Here is a 19,267-nt window from a genome sequence, read left to right on the forward strand (position 1 = left end):
GGAAATATGCGCTCCTTTTTTTTTTTTTATTAAAGTTTCCAAAGGTCAGTTATTTCCTAGTGGACCAATAATAATATTTCTTGTTAGCACAGTTTCTAGAAGAGCCAGTAAGAAGTGTTATCAAGATGGTTCTTATACCATAGTGTGGGAATTGTCTCTACTTTCTGTGCGGGAGTCGGAAAACCATGAAAGAGCATTGACTTATTGCCTGAAGACCAGCTGTTAAGACTGTTCAGATTAATGTTTTATTGAGGTGGGTCCAGAGGGAAGAAAAACACTGGAGTTGCCGCTGCTCTGTGGCATTGAGTGGGAAGTACTCGTCCGGCTTTACAGTCTGTACAGTCCAACTATAAACACATAAACAAGACACGCAGGCAGTAGAACGGAGTTAATTAGATGATGCTGAGTCTTCAGATCACTTTTCTTGTTTTTTTACCTTGAAGTTTCATGCAAATGAGAAAAAAAGGAGAAAAATGGCATGCAGATTTTGTATTTTTATGTACATGACCATAAACAGAAATGTGTGGTTTATCCACAGTAATACTAAAGGCACAGTCATCTTTTTCTGCATTAATTTAGCAAAGGATTTTCCCATAAGGTGTACCTATGGGAGAACCAACCACCTATTGCATAGAAAAGAATAAAATTCAAATGGATGGTTGCATATAATGGCTAATGAATTATTCATGCTTATTTGTATCAGGGCCTTGGCTCCCTGTTGGAGGCACAGTTAAGGAACTGAGCTTTCCAAATCCGTGTGGCTGGTCAACACCAAGGGGTTCAGGTGGGGTCTGTGGCTCCTCATTTTTAAATTCCATTCACAAGGGACGCCTGGGTGGCTCAGTCGGTGAGCATCTGCCTTTGGCTTGGGTCAAGATCCCAGGGTCTTGGGATCGAGCCCTGTATCGTCTCCCTGCTCTACGGGAAGCCTGCTTCTCCCTCTCCCACTCCCCCTGCTTGTGTTCCCTCTCTCGCTGTGTCTCTCTCTGCTGAATAAATAAAATCTTAAAAAAAAAATTCCGTTCATGAATGTTAAAATATTGTGCATAGAGGCTTTTTATTTTCATTTTTTTTTTAAATGAGAGAATACTGTAGTATTACAGAAAATGTGCTGTGGCTATGTTATAGCAATAGTAATAGTACTACTTTTTTCATTGGTGGTTGGGTTTTTAAAAAGTTGCCATATATTGCATTTCATTTGATCCATAAGGTTGTCTCAGTTTATTTATTTATTTATTTATTAAAGATTTTATTTATTTATTTGACAGACAGAGATCACAAGTAGGCAGAGAGGCAGGCAGAGAGAGGAGGAAGCAGACTCCCCGCTGAGCAGAGAGCCCAACGTGGGGCTCGATCTCAGGACCCTGAGATCATGACCTGAGCCCTTGATTCCTAGGGCTGAGTTTCAGTTGGAATGTCACTATGCAAGTAAAATAAATAATAGAGAAATTATGGACTTGCATTGTTCCCAAAAATGCCATCTGAAGTAACGTTATTTACTCACCAAAAAAATTCACTGAGAAATTAAGAAGTGTTAGGGAGATGCTGTGGGCATCACCCCGCACTCATTAGACACTGGAAGTTTGAAATCTAGTAGGAAGATGAAGACATGCACATCGAAGACCATTAAAGGAGGGAACAGATATACTATATTGGAGTTCAGAAAACAGACACATAACTCTCCTCTGAAAACATCTAAATACATATAAGTAAATATTCTTAATATTCTCCGGGAACTATATTAGAGTATGTGCTAGTTTTAATGGTTTCAATAATGACTTAAATCTTAGAACAAGAAGAGCATCTACTCTATGTTTAAAACCAAAAAGAAGTTAACTTGAGAATCAATACGGATAAAGAGAAAACAAACCCAAACTCCACAGCAAACAGTGGGAGGGAATCTGTTGGAGCGGTGAGAACTCTGAATGAGATTTGAGGATGTACAGATAGATGCCAAAGAGAAATATTCGTATTTTAAATGCCTGAATAATGCCATTTAATGAAATCGATAAAATACTTTCTTAAAAAATTTTTTTAAAAAGGTAAAGAAGGGGGGAAAGGAAGAAGAAAGAAAGGAAAATTCGTTCCTTAATACCTTCATGCTGGGATCTGTTTCAACTCGTGTTTTTTTACTATATATTTATAACGTAGATTTCATAATCATCCCTTTGAACATTATTAAAGCAAAACATAATGTATCAAACATTTTAAATAACAAATAATTATCATGCATTCGGCTGAAAAGTAAGCCCAAAGATATATCTAACCTCTTTCTCTACTTTTTTATGAAGCAAACACCTTTGCATTGAAAGTAATAAATGGACTCAGGTACCCAAACCCCTTCTTACTAACTCGCCCTTCCTGGCCCCCTTTACGGCTCTCGCCAGTCCTACTTCCAACACACGTATTCTCACCAGAAGTCGAAAGATTTGGTAACCAAATCCTGCTGTTTGGAAATCACTCCTGACTTCATAGGAGTACCTGTGCGCAACAAAGCACTAGAGAGAAGTTTCTCTCTTCTGAAGAGTCAGTGACTAATCTGGCATCGTGAAGACTCAAGTCATTCTGATGGTCCAGCAGCATGAAAACCTTAAGCCCATGTGCCCAGCACACTGCTGCTGTGCAAGCTAAGGGGTGAGCCCTCAGATGAAACCCAGAGAGCTTTGCTTCGAGACTCAGCCCCACCACTGAATGGAAAAAATTCTCTCTAAATCTTGGTTTCTTTTACTACTAAACTGAGACAACCTGGGGCGCCTGGGTGGCTCAGTGGGTTAAAGCCTCTGCCTTCGGCTCAGGTCATGATGCTAGAGTCCTGGGATCGAGCTCCGCATCGGACTCTCTGCTCAGCAGGGAACCTGCTTCCCCCTCTCTCTCTGCCTGTCTCTCTGCCTACTTGTGATTTCTGTCTGTCAAATAAATAAATAAAATAAAATAAAAATAAAATATAATCTCTATTTGTTTAAAAAACTCCCCTTTTTTTTAAGAGAATATTAAATCGTTTAATGATTACACATGATAATGGATGACACACAAACTTTAATCCTATCTATAACTTTATCTGATACCATAATTCAATTTAGGTATATTGCATAGGATGTGCGAACAATCATATTAATAACCAAATAAACTCCTAGACTTTGCTTGGGTGACCTTTTAATGGTGAACTCCAGGTCACAACACATTAACTGTCAGTTCAACTACACCAAGGTTTGTGGAGACAATGGCTTCTGTGCCCAAGGAGGTTGCAAATAAATTTCGAATGGAACCTGGCATCACCCTGAAGTAATTCTAACTTCACACTGTTGGGGTATTATACCAAGGTGGCTTCAGAGTAGACTAACTTTACGCAGCACATTTAAAAAAACACACATTTATTCCGCCTCATGATCAGACTATTACATTTAGCAATCGACAGCATGGGTGCGAAAAAAACCCAAAACAAAACACATCTGCATTAAAACCCTTTGTTGGAATGCTTTACACTTTCCACAGAACAGAAACTAAAATGACCTGTTACACAATTAGTCACAAATATAGTCCTTGGGTTTTTTTTGCCCATGCACATGAGTATTGTGTAAAGCATGTCTTCTTTGTAGCAGCTAGGCCCTGCCACCACTGTGCTTGGCTGAGTTCACAAATCTTTTGTAACCTGTAGCTTCCCTGTCACTTCTCTAGCTCTCCTCTCCTGCTAAGCTTTGTTCCTGGCAGTAATTAAAACCTTATGCCTCTGCCGTAGCGCCTGCTGCGGCTGGAACCACCATAGCCACCTTGGTTTCGTGGTTTGGCGAAGTATCGGCCTCCACCACCATAAGGGCCAGAGCTTCTGCCTCCAAGATTTCCTCCTTTCATGGGTCCAAAATTTGAGGATTAATTGTTGTAATCGCCAAAATCATTATAACTTCTGCCACTTCCAAAGTCGCTTCCGTCATTACCAAATCCGTTCTAGCTGTCCCCACTGTCACCATATCCACCATCACCTCGACTGCCACCAAAGCCACCTTGACCACTGAAGTTTCCTCCACAATCAAAGTTGTCATTTCCACCTAAACTACCTCCACCACCCCCACCAAAGCTTCCAGAACCACTTCGACCTCTTTGGCTGGATGAAGCAGTAGCCATCTCTTGCTTAGAGAGCGCTTTTCTTACTTCACAGCCATGGCCAGTCACAGGATGGGATTTTTGAATGACAGTCTTGTCGACAGTGTCATGGTCATCCAATGTTACAAAAGCAAAACCCCTCTTTTTGCCACTGCCTCTGTCAGTCATGATCTCAGTCACTTTGATGTTCCCACACTATTCGAAATAATCTCTTAGATGATGTTCGTCAATGACTTCTTTAATGCCACGAACAAAAATCTTTCTCACAGTTAAGTGGGCACCAGGTCTTTGAGAATCTTCTCTTGACACAGCCTTCTTTGCTTCCACAACTCTTCCATCTACCTTGTGTGGCCTCGCATTCATGGCTGCCTCCACCTCCTCCATGGGGACATATGTCACAGCCCAGAGCCTCTGGAGCACTTGGTGTTTGGATTTCTCATAGCCACCCAGTCCGTAAGTGTTCCCCAGTGCTCAGAATGGCTCCTCAGACTCTCTTCGGTTGTTTGATAGCTCAGACACCTGATGAAGAGTTTCCGCCGCTGTTCAGGCTCTTTGGGAGACTCTGAATTGGACATGATGGCAGTGGGAGGGGATGCTTACTTGGCAGCGTCCACCTGCAGAAAGGACAAAAAAACTCCCCTTTTAAATAAACTCCCACTTATCAGGAATGAGAACACACAAAAATCAAACTTCAGTGTTTTCTCTGCTGTTAATTTCTACATATATGATATTTATCTCTATTTATCCTATATTTTATTGTCACTTTTTATTGGAAAAAAATTTTAGGATATTTAGAAGGCACAATCTATATGCCTTTAATGCCTATAGTAATGGTCCATGTTGACCTTGAAGCTGGATAGAGAACTGAATTTTTTAATTATAAAAAGAATGTAAGGATTAATTTCTGTATCACTTTTTTTAATAAATGTTGATTCTCTGAAAGTAAAGATAAAGTGAAAATACAAAGTAATTTAATACAAACTTTCATTAATTTCAGCTAAATGAATGAGTGACATATTCTAGAGAGGTCATTGTGATAATACATATGGATTAATATTCAATATAAGGCCTTCCCCCAACCCCCCTTTTTTACTTTGCAAATGCTTCTTTTAGAATATGGGTCTAACATTCTTCAGACATATAATACACTCAAAGGTTGGGAGTTAAGAGAATTACAGTGGAACTTAACTTACAGATTTGTACGTAATCAGAATTATATAAAATGCCTTAATCTAGTCTTTCTTTTTTTTTTTTTAGGGACTTTCTCCCTCGAGGGTCGGGCATCGTAACCAGACGGCCTCTTGTGCTACAGCTTGTTACTTCCAAAGCAGGTAATATATAAGGATGTTTCCACACGACTAATGCACATTCCTGTGGTACCTGTTGCCTCCGCTGCTGGGTGCTGGGTTGTAGCAACAGAAACTTTTTTGTGATCCCTCTGCTCTGGGTGGCAGCCTGTCTTTCTCTCCAAATGCTCTCTTCCTCATTGTTCTTTTAATTCCTTCAGATACAGTAAAGGGAAAATCTTATTTGCATATAGATTTTTAAAAACCTACTTTTTTATGCTATTTTTCTCATTATAATCCATCTATGTAATTTTACAGTACAGTTTGGCTACTACTACCCTCTGGTTTACTTCCTTCAGGCATGGGTGTGTGTGTTTGGGAATTTATTTAAGTATGGATTCAACATGCAGCTAACGCTGCTGCGCGCACACGGTGTATGCGAACCTGCGTCTGCGTCTCAGGTGCTGCGCTTGCCCCGTCCTCAACACCGTGATGAGCTGGTCGGCAAATGAGCTCTGTTTTCTTTCTTATTTCTTAGCAGTTGGTGATGTCCGATTTTTTGTGTGCTTTTTTTGGGTGTTTATAGTGTTTTTTATGAATTGACTATTTTTATCTTTCCCTATTTCTTTTTGTGGATTTTACTATTTTTCTTATCAATTTCTTTGAAAGCGTTTGTAAAACCACACCTCATAAATTGCAAAAACCAAAATCATGAAATTTTACCCCTTTGTTTTCTTCTAAGTATTTTATAATTTTGCTCTTATATTTTGGTCTTTGGTCCATTTTGAGTTAATTTTCCTATATGGTGTGAGGAAAGGGTCCAACTTCATTTTTTGCATGTGAATATCCAGTTTGTTCCAGCATCATTTATATGTTTTTGGTACACTTGTTGAAAATCAGTTGGCCATAAATATATGTGTTTATTTTGACTTTCTCCAAGTTTTGAAATTGGGAAGTGAGAGTCCTGTTTTGTATTTTTCAAGATTACTTGGCTATTCTGAGTTTCTTGAAATTCTATATGAATCTTAGAATCAGATTATTTTATCCCAGCAATGCAAGGTTGGTTTAACACCTAAAAATGAATTAATGTAATGTGTTGTATCAGTATAATTAAAAACAAGAAATCACAGGATCATCTCAACAGACTCAGAAAAAGCATCTGAAAAAAATACTACATTCCATCATTTTTAAAAAGATTTATTAATTTATTTGAAAGAGAGAGCAAGAGCGAGAGCACACATAAGCAGGGGGAGAGGCAGAGGGAGAGGGAGAAGCAGATTCCCTGCTGAGCTGGGAGCCTGATGTGGGGCTCCATCCTAGGACCAGGAGTGGATCATGACCTGAGCTGAAGGCAGAGGCTTAACCATCCGAACCACCGGACAACATTCCATCATTACAAAAACACTAAACAAAATAGGAATGGAAGGGAACTTCCTTAACCTGATAAAGGTCACACACTAAAACCCACAGCTAACATTGTGCTTAATGGTGAAAGACTGCATACTTTCCTTTTAAGATCAGGAACAAGACAAAGATGTATACTTTTGCCTCTTTAGTCCACTATTGTGCTGGAGGTTCTAGGTCAGAGAGCTGGGCAAGGGAAAGAAATAAAAGGCATCCATATCCGAAAGGAAAGGGTAAAATAATCTCTATTTGCAGATGATATGATAAAGTACATAGAAATTCCCAAGGAATCCACCAAAAAACTGTTACAACTAATAAATGAGTTCAGCAAGGTTGCAGGATACAAGATCAAACTACAGAAATCCATTGTATATCTGTAAACTTGCTATTAACAATCAAAAAATGAAATTAAGAAACTAATTTCATTTACATAGCATGAAATGTTATGTATCATTTATCATTTTTATTAAAAAATAACATACTACTTAGGATTAACTTTAACAAAAAGAAGTGTGAAACTTGTACTCTGAAAACTACAAAACATTGTTGGAAGAAATTGAACTGTATCTAAAGAATTGGACAAACATCCTATGATTTATTTTCCCTATAAAAGTTTTGATGTATTGAAGTTTTACCCTTTATGGTTGTAAAATCTATACTTTTTTTTTTTACAAAGATTTTTTTTTTTAATATTTTATTTATTTATTTGACAGATCACAAGTAGGCTGAGAGGCAGGCAGAGAGAGGAGGAAGCAGGCTCCCTGCTGAGCAGAGAGCCCGATGTGGGGCTCGATCCCAGGACCCTGGGATCATGACCTGAGCGAAGGCAGAGGCTTTGACCCACTGAGCCACCCAGGCGCCCCTACAAAGATTTATTTATTACGGCACAGGACTGGTTCAGGCCTGGAGTCAGGGAAGAGGGGAAGGGGGCAGAGAAGCTGGAGGACAAGGAGAACCTGGCTTCCCCACCATCCACCCCCTTCTTCCCACCAGGATGTATACTAGGCACATTGCTGGCATCAAAGCACAAACAAAACACAACAAAGAAGCCTCTGCTAGTCCATTTTCCAGGCACCCAGGTTGAGGAGCAGGGGTGATAGGGGAAGATTTCCAGAATGTTGAGTTTGAGGAGAAGGATGCTTGAGTCTTGGGCCCTGGTAGAAGCCAGAGAGGGGTGATAACTTGAAATCCCGCATAGGGGAGGGGGTGGAGAAGGATCTAAGGGCACCTACAGGTTCTCAGTTCCCTCTTTCTCCAGATCTTAGGGTCCTGCCCTGTGGGTTTCTTGTGTCCAGGAGAAGGGTCTGGGGAGTAGAATTGTGAAGGATAAACCTTTGCCCCCCCTTACTGGATTATCCAGTGCAAACTCTCTCACATCCCACCTCCCTCTGGGTAAATGGGGGAATGACGGGCAGGGGTAGGCATCAGGCAGCAAGTGCCCAGGTACTCTGGGCATCAGCCAAAGGTGAGCAGACAAGAAACACAGAGCAGCCCTAAGTCTTCTAGAAGTCAGAAGCCACAGCCCTAGCGAGTGAGGGGGAAGGGAATAGAATAGGGTGGGGACAGACTTCCTTCTGAGCTATGCAAGGCCAGGTGCCTCTGCACCTGGCTCAGGTGGGTGGGGCGCTGTGGTCCCTCCCCAGGCTCATTTGGTGCCAAGTCTTCCACTTGTTCCTTGGAGCTTCTGTCTCTCTGGGGTTTATCCAGAGGGGGTGGGCCCTCCCAGGGTGGTTCCAGACTCTGGCTACAAGCTGTCTTCCGTCCAGCTGACCCCTGCTGTTCTGCAGGACTTCAGCCTGGCTGCCCTCCTCCTGTTCCTCTCCCAGTCTTGTTACTTCTAAGCCCCTGACTACTTTTTTCATTAGTGAAAATCATATGTCACGTACCACCTCTCTTTTCATGCAAAGTAGACTAGAAATTCTTCCCTCAGGGAAAACTTACTGTTTTCATAATCAGGAACCCCAAAAGGAGTTTTTATATTGCAGCACCCTAGCTGATGGGGGTGAGGACTGTGCTTATTTCTTTTTTCCCCACTCTAAGTGAGCTATTCATAGAGCAATCCCATGTATGACTATAGACTTGGGTTAATGGAGGGTCAACAAATGGCTGAATGAAGTAAGCTGGGGTGTATGTCACTGCTCATGTAATTTGCTCGTATTTTGGATCCCAGTTGGGATCAGTTTCGTAAATAAGGACTTTCTCTTGATAGATTCATTCATTCCTCCAGTGCATGTTGAGTTGATTGCTGTGTATCAGGCAAATAAACCTGGCAACGTGGAGCTTACATTCTAGCTGGGGAGAAACCAACAACCACCAAAAAACAAAACAAAAAACCAAGATAAATCCCCCCCAAACCACAGAATGTTAGATGATGAAGACAACAATTGATCCATGCTGTTATTTGTGTAGGCAGAGGGAAGTTCAAAGATTCTAGGACGGGAGCTACTTGTGCGTTTGAAGTTTAACAAGGTTGCCAGTAGGGCCGGAGCGGAGAGAGGCGGGACAGGACAAGACGAGCTAAAGGGAGACGGTGTTGCTCAAACAGTTGCTCGGGTCGGTCTTGTGAGCCGGGAACCTTGAAACAGAGGACGGTAGTAGGATGAAGGCCTTAAAGCAGGTGCCACTGCATGCGAGAGAAGGAAACAGTAGTGGTTCAGGGATTGGAGAGTGGGTCCAGATAATGCCGCTACTCAGGAGGAGGATTCAGGGATCCCTTTTCTCTAGAAACCACGTGGGAAGAGGAAAATGTAAGTCTGCGCTTTTAGTGGGAGGCGGTCGTGGGATTCCTCACTGGATGACTCTGTTTCCTCCGGGAAGGAGACAAGATAGTTGCTGGTAATGATCATTTATCTTCTAATTTCCATTTGTGTGCCGGTCTTTCCTCTTTCATGTCTCCTTACACTGGTCAGTATAAGACTTCCAGAACCGTGTTTTTGAAACTCGTTCTGGTAAAAATGCCTCCTGTGTTAAATGATGCATACAGGATTTCCTATTTGTGTTTCCTGGTAAAGAACTATTTTATTCCTAATTTTAAAATATTCCTAATTTTAAAAGTATTTTAAAACAGGGCACCTGGGTGGCTCAGTCAGTTAAGCACCTGCCTTCGGCTCAGTCATGATCCCAGGGTCCTGGGATCGAATTCCGAGTTGGACTCCCTGCTCAGCGGGGAGCCTGCTTTTCCCTCTTCTGCTCCCCTTACTCTTTCTTTCTGTCAAATAAATAAAATAAAATAGTCTTAAAAATTAAAATTAAAAAAAATTAAAATAATCTTTAAAAAATTAAAATAAAAAAATTAAAATCTAACAAGTAGAGGGGTGCCTGGTTGGCTACGTTGGTTAAGTGTTTGCTTTCAGCTCAAGTCATGATCCGAGGGTCCTGGGATTGAGCTCGGTGTTGCACCCCCTGCTCAGCAGGGGGTTTGCTCCTCCCCTCCTTCCTGCTCATGTTCTCTCTTGCTATCTCTGTCTCCCTCAAATAAATAACAAAATATTTTTAAAAACCTTAATAAATAAATATATAATTTTAATGAGTGGCATTTTGACATTTATTGAAATGATCATTTAAAAACTTTTTGATAGGATCACCTTTACATTTATAGATTTCTCATTTAAGCATCCCTGCATTCCTAAGATATACTTGATTTTAGGAACTTACTCTTTTACTGTACTCTTCAAGTAATTCCACTGATTTATCTAGGTCATATAGATACATGTATATCGAGTGTTATGTTACATTCTTCATATGCACATCGCTGTCACGTTATTGAATGAGATCGCTGTCACGTTACTGAATGAGATCGCTGTCACCTTATTGAATGAGATCGCTGTCACGTTATTGAATGAGATCGCTCCTGGTCGGCATAAAATCAGTTGAGTCGCTCTCTGTCTCTTTTCACTTTCTTCTACTAGCTTTTGAAATTCTTAAAAACCCAGTGATGCATTTTAGTTTCTGTTTCCAATTAAGGAGGGCTGCCAGCCTGGATTTTTACAAAGGGTTATGTGTTAGAGAGAAAGGGTTAGGGGTTCAGAGGCAGCAGCTGTGGGCAGTAAGAGCCTGGAAGAGGTAGACTGGAGGCTGTGGTTGCCGTGGGCCCAGAGGCATGGCACGTCAGAGCATTTAGGGAATATTCAAAACCATGTGGATACTTCCTATTCTTTGTTTTGTTTAGAGAGAGAGTGAGGGAGGGAGCATGGGGGTGAGGGGTGAAAGGTGGGGAGAGGGGAGGGACAGAGGGAAAGAGAGAGAGAGAATCGTAAGCAGGCTCCACACCCAGTGTGGAGCCCGACACAGGGATTGACCTCACAGTCTTGAGATCATGACCTGAGCCGAAATCAAGAGTTGGACGCTTAACCGACTGAGCCACCCAGGCGCCCCAGTACTTTCCATTCTAATACAAAGATTTTCCTGTTACAATTCTAAGAAACTCTTATAAAAGTATTGCTAAGCCCAGGACAGCTACTATTTAGAAAACCACAGTACTGAGTAGTTGCCCTATTTTCGAGCATCAGGTATGTATCAGCACTATGCAGGAACCTTCTGAAATAGATGTTACGATTCCCATTTCAGAAACAGAGCCCCAGCAAGGGTAAGCAATGTGTCAGAGGCCACACTGTTGGTCGGAGTAGGGGTTGTTACTAGTAACTTTCTGACACTGATTATATTGGGTCTTAAAAATAGGAAGCTCTAACTTCTTGCTTTATTTTTTTATTATTTTAAAAATATATTTTTTAATTAAACAAACTGTACACCCAACATGGGGCTCGAACTCACAACCATGAAATCAAGAGTCCTAGGCTCTACCAGCTGAGCTCGCTGGGTGCCCCTTGAACTGCTTTATATTTGCAGGACACACTTTCTGTTCTCACTAGGCTATTGTTTATGTAAGGGAGCATCAGTATGTGAATAGTAAATACAGAAATGATTTGGCTAATTCATAATTCTCATTTACTTTGCAGCATCACGCTCGTTTACTAATATTTAACTGCTTGTCTCCATCTGCTGCTGTATTAGTTACTAAGTGAAGCCAAGAAAATAATTATAGACCCTAAGTCTTATTCTGTATAATTTGTTGGTTTTTTTTTTAATAGATTTTTATTTATTTATTTGACAGAGAACACAAGTAGGCAGAGAGGCAGGCAGAGACAGAGAGAGGAGGAAGCAGGCTCCCTGCTTGAGCAGAGAGCCCTATGCGGGGTTCTGAGCTGAAGGCAGGGGCTTAACCCACTGAGCCACCCAGGCACCCCTCTGTATAATTTGTTTTAGGAAATTTAGGACTTAGTACAAGAGAGCATTCCATAAACATCACACAGTGTTGTGGGGAGGGTGAGAAAAATCAGCATCTCTGTGATTTTATTAATAAAATCATGGTAATTTGGATTTAGAGACAGGGATTTCTGAAGGTTTTGCTTGAAAGGACAAGAGCTGGACAAAGCCCCGATGAGATGTTGGGTACAGACTATGGTGTCAAGAGCGAGGGAGTCGATAGAGGGTCTTGGTAAAACGAGGAACAGTTCACTGCCTTTGGGCATCCAGGGCCATGTTGTAACTGGCTTGTACTGGCTTCTGAGACCCAGTAATGCAACCCTCTTCTCATCTCTGTATTCCCTGACCTCATGGTGGTTGCCTGAAATTGGTCACGGTGGGAATATTTACGGTGTGGAAATAGGCACATGCTGCAAACCTGCAAACCAGGACTTTTGTGAAACATTTGCCAGCACACCGCTGGTTTGTTTCTCCTCAATACCTAGTCTCACCGTTACTGGTTCAGTGACATCGCAAACTGAGAAAGCAAATGGGTCTGGGTATAATATTTTTGCTGAACTACTGAGTATGTTGAAAGTGTCACTACTTCAAGAAACGATCCATTTGGAGTTTGAAATACCACCTGAAGGATCGAATCTGTTACTCCTTGCATTAAAAGTTACTGTTAAGAACTTATGACAGTAAAGCCTGTAGGTCATGGTTCAGGATAAATGGTTTTGTCTCCTAGAGAACTTCTCTACGTTAAAATACTTCTCTAAACACTATTATATTGCCTCATGCTCTTTTATTTCAATGTCATTTGTGTAGGAAAGAAAGATATTACAAATTAGAGCTTTCAAAATGGATAAATTAAAGTTAATTGTTCACATTACAGAAGTAGTCTTGCTTTTGTGAAAGATTTCCTTGGCATCTCCTCCTTTCATGCATGTCAAATATATTATTACTGCATCAAAATTTGATTTACCGCCTTTGTGTTACACTTACTGCACAGTGTAACATGTCCATATTTCAAAAATTGCATAAGATGTAGTTTATTAGAAAATTATTACTATTCAGTGTTTGGGGTGCTTGAGTTGTGTTAAGTGACCATTTGAACAAAGATGTTCAGTAACAGAATAACAGAAGTCAGAACACCTGCTTCTGAGGCACCAGAGAATCCACAGGGTGAGGTGGGGACAGAGTCCAGGTGGCGGGTCTGAGAGGCAGCAGGACGACTTGTGAAGGCGACAGATGAGCATGTTCTAAGTGAGGGGCTGCATGCTGGGTCTCTTCGGGGCAGCTGTGAGAGGATCGTGAGTCCAGGTGGGGCCGAGCCAGAGTGTTTTTGAGGAGACTGCTTCTTCCCACCAGAGTCAGGGCATAGTTAATTCCAGAGAGAAATGTCACCTTCTCACAGGTGAGCTATTTTAAAGAAATGTGCAGGTTACCTAGATTTGAAATCCTGAAGTATGTACAAAGACCAGGACTTATTTTCTAGTTTCATAAACTATATTGATGCATACTTAGTGGAATGCAATGTTGAATAACAACATTGAAGATATTTTAAAACCGACACGTCTTATTTGTTTTGTATTTAAATCTCTGAATTTAGTTAAAACTGATATTTTAGAATAAGATAGTCTGTTTTTGCAGAGGATTAAATGTTTATTTTCTTTTCATTGTAACAAGTTAACCTCATGTGAAAACAAATGTAATTCTGAAAACATTCTTTCTTGACTACATCTTTGACCTTGTTCTGCTTCAGTGCTGCTTTCCTTCTACAGTGTGGGTTACCATATAAAGTGCAGATTCATGTTGAAAGTCCCTTGAATATAGCTCTTCTTTAAGTTTAATGTTCATAAGATTCCTGAGGATCTCTGAGTGTTACCCTGAAGAGTTCTGATTCAGTAGGTCTGGGGCGAAAGCCTTGGGAGATAGCTGCTGTTCTTTGAGAAAACTTTGGGAAACGTTCATAGCAGTTTCATCTAATTCTTTTCTTGTTGTTTTCTTTTTCTAGATAGCTTTCCTTCTTCCTTTTAATGGCTCCTTTTTTGAGATTATTACCTATTACTCTTTTAAAAATTGTCTAAATGTTTGGTTATGGGGTGTTTAGGCAGGTCTAGGCACTCACTGCGTTCGGAACTGTGCTCTCCTGCGGGCAGACATCTAGCTCAGACACCAGCACATCTGGCTGCGGTATTTGAAGAGCACGAAGATATTTTCTTTCCAGCTTTATCTTGATGTAATTGACATATAACACTGTGTAAGCTTAAGGTGTATGATGTAGTGACGTGATATATGTGTATCTGAAGATTTTTGTAGACTGTCAGAGATTGAGATTCTAATAACATCTGATTTTGTTGTTACATGACTAACCTACCTTCCAGGTATAAATATACAGAGAAAAAAAAAAATCCAAGTGAAATCTCTCTCTCGCTCTCTCTCTCTTTTTTTTTTTTTTTTTGGGAAGATTTTATTTATTTATTTGTCAGAGAGAGAGAGAGAAAGCGCGAGAGCGAGCGAGCACAGGCAGACAGAGAGGCAGGCAGAGGCAGAGGGAGAAGCAGGCTCCCTGCCGAGCAAGGAGCCCGATGTGGATTCGATCCCAGAATGCTGGGATCATGACCTGAGCCGAAGGCAGCTGCTTAACCGACTGAGCCACCCAGGCATCCCCCAAGTGAAATCTCTTTAACAGTAAGTGCGTATCCACTCATCCATTAAAAATGGGGTCTTCCATGCTGCCTTGGTGATCACAGCTTTGTAGTAAAGCTTGAAATCAGGTAACGTGCTTTATTTTTGTTTTTCAACATTTCCTTAGTGATTCGGGGTCTCTTCTGATTGCATACAAATTTAGGATTATTTGCTCCAGCTCTTTGATGAATACCTGTGGAATTTTGATCGGAATAGCATTACAAGTATAGATTGCTCTAGGCAGTATAGACATTTTAACAATGTTTATTCTTCCGATCTAAAAGCATGGAATGGTCTTCCATCTTTTTGTGTCTTCTTCAATTTCTTTCATGAGTGTTCTGTAGTTCCTTGAGTATAGATCCTTTACCTCTTTGGTTAGGTTTATTCCCAGGTATCTTATGGTTCTTGATGCTATAGTAAATGGAATCGATTCGCCAAACTGTGGAAAGAACCAAGATGCCCTTCAACGGACGAATGGATAAGGAAAATGTGGTCCATATACACTATGGAGTATTATGCCTCCGTCAGAAAGGATGAATACCCAACTTTTGTAGCAACATGGACGGGACTGGAAGAGATTATGCTGAGTGAAATAAGTCAAGCAGAGAGAGTCAATTATCATCTGGTTTCACTTATTTGTGGAGCATAACAAAAAGCATGGAGGACATGGGGAGTTAGAGAGAAGGGGGTTGGGGTAAATTGGAGGGGGAGGTGAATCATGAGAGACTATGGACTCTGAAAAACAATCTGAGGGGTTTGAAGTGGCGGGGGTGTGGGAGGTTGGGGTACCAGGTAGTGGGTATTATAGAGGGCACCGATTGCATGGAGCACTGGGTATGGTGAAAAAATAATGATACTGTTATGCTGAAAATAAATAAATGAAAAAAAAAGAAAAAAAGATAAAAGTCAAAAAGAAAAATGGGTCTTCCTTGATTTCTGGTAAGCCCAGGAAGTCTCACTGATACCTTGGGATGTCACATGGTTATCAAGCACAGATTTAATTCTGGGCAGTATAACTATCAAAAATACATTGGGATCTGTTTGCTGGGGAATTGGGCAATGGGGATATTGGGTTTTCTAAGAAGTTTGAGGATCACTAGCATAGAAGGGATTAAAGGGATGGTTTTTCCTGGGGGATGCTTCGCGCCATTATTCCATGAATATGGGACAAAATGTAATAAATAAAGGAACTCCCAAAGGTCCTAGATAGAATAATATTCTTGTTAAATGGATAGAGATGTTGAGACTGTATATATGTATTAAGGTAATACTTTGTCCAAATGTTCCTACTTTTATAATCTATTTCATGGGTAGGTCAAATGACTTTCAAGATTCTTATAAGCCTTATTTTTGAGGGAAAAAAATGTAGTTTGTGCACTTTCATCCAGACCTACTTTAAATCTGGTTGGTTGCATGTTTCAGGTCATTGTATAACTCAAGAAATTTAACTTGTCTTCATTTTATGCTTGGCTATCAGGATCCTACATTCAATTACTGATTATATTCACTTTTCTCCCCACCCCCCCAACTTCTTTTTGCTGACAATACTCTAAAACTGTTATCTTTACCAATTTTTCTTTTGTTGTCCTTTTTTCTTAGCTTAAATAGAAGCTACCCATTGATTAATAGACTTAGAACTTCTAGTTCTTAGTTATATATCTGCCATTTACAAAGTCCACAGCAATTTTTGCTCAACTCTCAAAATTTTGAGAAAAGTCAAAGAACTATTCTAAGCAAACCTGACTTAAATTTTATTTCTTCACAGGCAGGTGGCTGCCCTTTAATGCCATATTTATTTCCATTTAGGAAGGAAATGATTAAATTAAAGGTATTACGTTTCTCTTGAAAAGAAATGAAGAAATATGTATTTCAGTAGAATTCTAGCCCAGTTTGTGGGGTTAAGGTGACTATTGAGTTGGCAATAATTTGTTGTTTTTAAGGTCTGCTTGTCTCTATTTTATTTTAATCAATTGATTAATTATAAATAGGCTCCATGCCCAGTGTGGAGCCCGAAGTGGGACTTGAGTTCACAACCCTGAGATCAAGATCTGAACTGAGATCAAGAGTCGGACACTTAACTGACTGAGACACCCAGGTGCCCCATCTATTCTATTTTAAAAGAAAGCATTGAGGCTTTTATTGGCCTCCAGTTTCTAAACCAAAAATTATAGTTATCTGACCTTTTGCTGCATCTAATGTCTTCCAGAATTATGTCAGCTTAAGGAGACCAAATGGAAGGGTGATAACAAATTTCTTCCTCTTGGGACTTCTCTTTCCTTCTCTAAGCCTTGTTCTCCCAGTTTTAAAATTGGATTGTCTGGGAATAATTGATTTTGAAGAAGACTGAAAGATACCCTGTATAGTTGTTAATATCTGTTTAAATCTGAGAGGGGGAGGTGTGATTTTTATTGTATAAAAATGAATAGACTTATTTTACATCATGCCTATGACTAATAGTAATTATTACTTACCTCCTCCTTCCTACTCTCATTGTTTCTACTTGGGCTTCTAACAATAGAAATTGTAGATCGCGGATGTCCCCTGTATTTGCATTTGTTGGATGAGTTGTAGTCGTCCGGAAATCATTTTCTTTGCCTTCTCCTCCTCTGTGGGTCATGCCTAATCTTCCCCAGGGCCACAACCTGCATCCTCCTGCCTGTGACACATTCCTGTCCGCGGTCACTTGGCCAGGGGCCAGGGTGCATCATAGCATCTGTGGAATCATACGGCCTACAGACTTAAGAAGTTGGTTGTTCTGTTGTCTGAACAGCGTAGAGTAGACCATCGCTGAGCTACAAGATAGTTTTACAAGACAGTTTTGTAGTAACTGAATGTGTTTATTTGGCCAAGTGAGCTAAATTCACATTAAGTACTTTTAAAGTGATTGTGTTAGTTTGATACGAAATAATATCCTCCAAGCCTGATGGAATTTCTTCTCATTATTTTCCCAAAGTGTATTTGTTTGGTAAATTTTTATCTTCATGCTTTTGCATTCACTCAACTCTTCATTAAGTAGATGTTAAATGCCCACAAGGGTACCACACAACAGAGAAGTTGCCAGTATGTGTCCTGTATACCGTGTTCATTCATCTGTCTTCGTGTTACTATTGCTTTGGCTAATATTTAAAGAGATCTCTCTCTCTTTTTTTTTTTAACCTCTACATATGTAACAGAAGCTATGTGGATGGAATTGCCTCTCTCGCTAGACTTCAGTTTTTAGAGTTCCATTATACAGGAATTTGGGATCATGCAATGCTTTGTAAGTATTAGGGCTTAGCAGCACATACCTCTGTAAGGCATGTCAGAAGCAAGTTGAGTCTCTGTCCTGCGGAGGGTCTCGAACCTAAGGCATGTCAACCGTGATTTCCATTCTGAATATGCATTTACTCTTGTTTGTCTCACTCCTCATCAGAACCCTTTTTCTTGAAATGTGCATGATATATCTGACTCTCCATCACTGTCTTAACATTTCGTTTTTCTAATTTTCTGTGTACATGTCTGCCAGTGTTCGTATTAGTCTCACGCAGGCTTTTCCTTGACTGAGTATAAGTGCAGGGTTCAGAATACACATCAACATACTTAAATATAAGGCAGGTCTGTTTTGATTTGCAAGGTTAGTGTGATCTTGAGATGTTGCCTGACTTGTTTATTATCTAAAATATTACTAGGCTTGGGGCGCCTGGATGGCTCAGTTGGTTGAGCGTCTGCCTTCGGCTCAGGTCATGACTTTAGGGTTCTGGTACGGAACCCCCATGTCGGGCTCCCTGCTTAGCAGGGAACCTGCTTCTCCTTCTCCCTCTCCCACCCCTCCTGCTTGTACTCTTTCTCTCTCGGTCAAATAAATGAATAAAATCTTTTTTAAAAAGAATGTATTGCTGGCCTTTTAAGTAAATCTTTTAATTATTTTGTATCTATGCTATTGAGATTGTTAAAGTTGGGTATTCAGAAAAGTACATATGTAAATAACACTTACTCAACAGCTTACTGAGCCCCCTCCTTCTGATATGAGAAGGTTACTGACAGGTATACAGAGAGATATATACGAGACACAGTCCCTGCATTAAACGGGTGATGCTGAATGTCCAATAGCTGAGAATATCCACGCCCAGAAATAATTCCTGGATAGTATAACAGCAGAGGGTAAAACTATGGGAGTCATTTGAAGGGATTATCACACTGAGGGAAGTATACGTACTTGAACCGCCAAATGAATGAGAATAATGAAGGTGGATGTTCAGAGGTTGGTCCTGGAGGACACTCTGCAGGGGAAGAGTAATATTGTGTGTCCCCTATACTTCAATTTATTTTATTTTATTTTTTTTTAAAGATTTTATTTATTTATTTGACAGAGAGAAATTACAAGTACACTGAGAGGCAGGCAGAGAGAGAGAGAGAAGGAAGCAGGCTCCCTACTGAGCAGAGAGCCCGATGTGGGACTCGATCCCAGGACCCTGAGATCATGACCCGAGCCGAAGGCAGCGGCTTAACCCACTGAGCCACCCAGGCGCCCCCCTATACTTCAATTTAAAAGAAGAATAAAAAAATAA

At 40.5% G+C, this 19,267-nt stretch overlaps 1 protein-coding gene and 1 pseudogene across 7 annotated transcripts in view; one reads left to right on the top strand and one right to left on the bottom strand.

The window, feature by feature from the left end:
* Window positions 1–19,267, top strand: part of DNM3 (dynamin 3) — a 535,131-nt gene that overhangs the window by 82,628 nt on the left and 433,236 nt on the right. For all 7 annotated transcript variants that reach the window (XM_032317383.1, XM_032317386.1, XM_032317388.1 and 4 more), the window contains exon 2: window positions 5,356–5,429. In XM_032317383.1, coding sequence (XP_032173274.1) covers window positions 5,356–5,429 — 74 coding nt within the window. The remainder of the gene's footprint in view (window positions 1–5,355; window positions 5,430–19,267) is intronic.
* On the bottom strand, window positions 3,796–4,673 carry LOC116575829 (annotated as a pseudogene).

The sequence above is a fragment of the Mustela erminea genome, chromosome 17 (assembly GCF_009829155.1).
Source record: "Mustela erminea isolate mMusErm1 chromosome 17, mMusErm1.Pri, whole genome shotgun sequence".
Classification (NCBI taxonomy): Eukaryota; Metazoa; Chordata; class Mammalia; order Carnivora; family Mustelidae; genus Mustela; species Mustela erminea.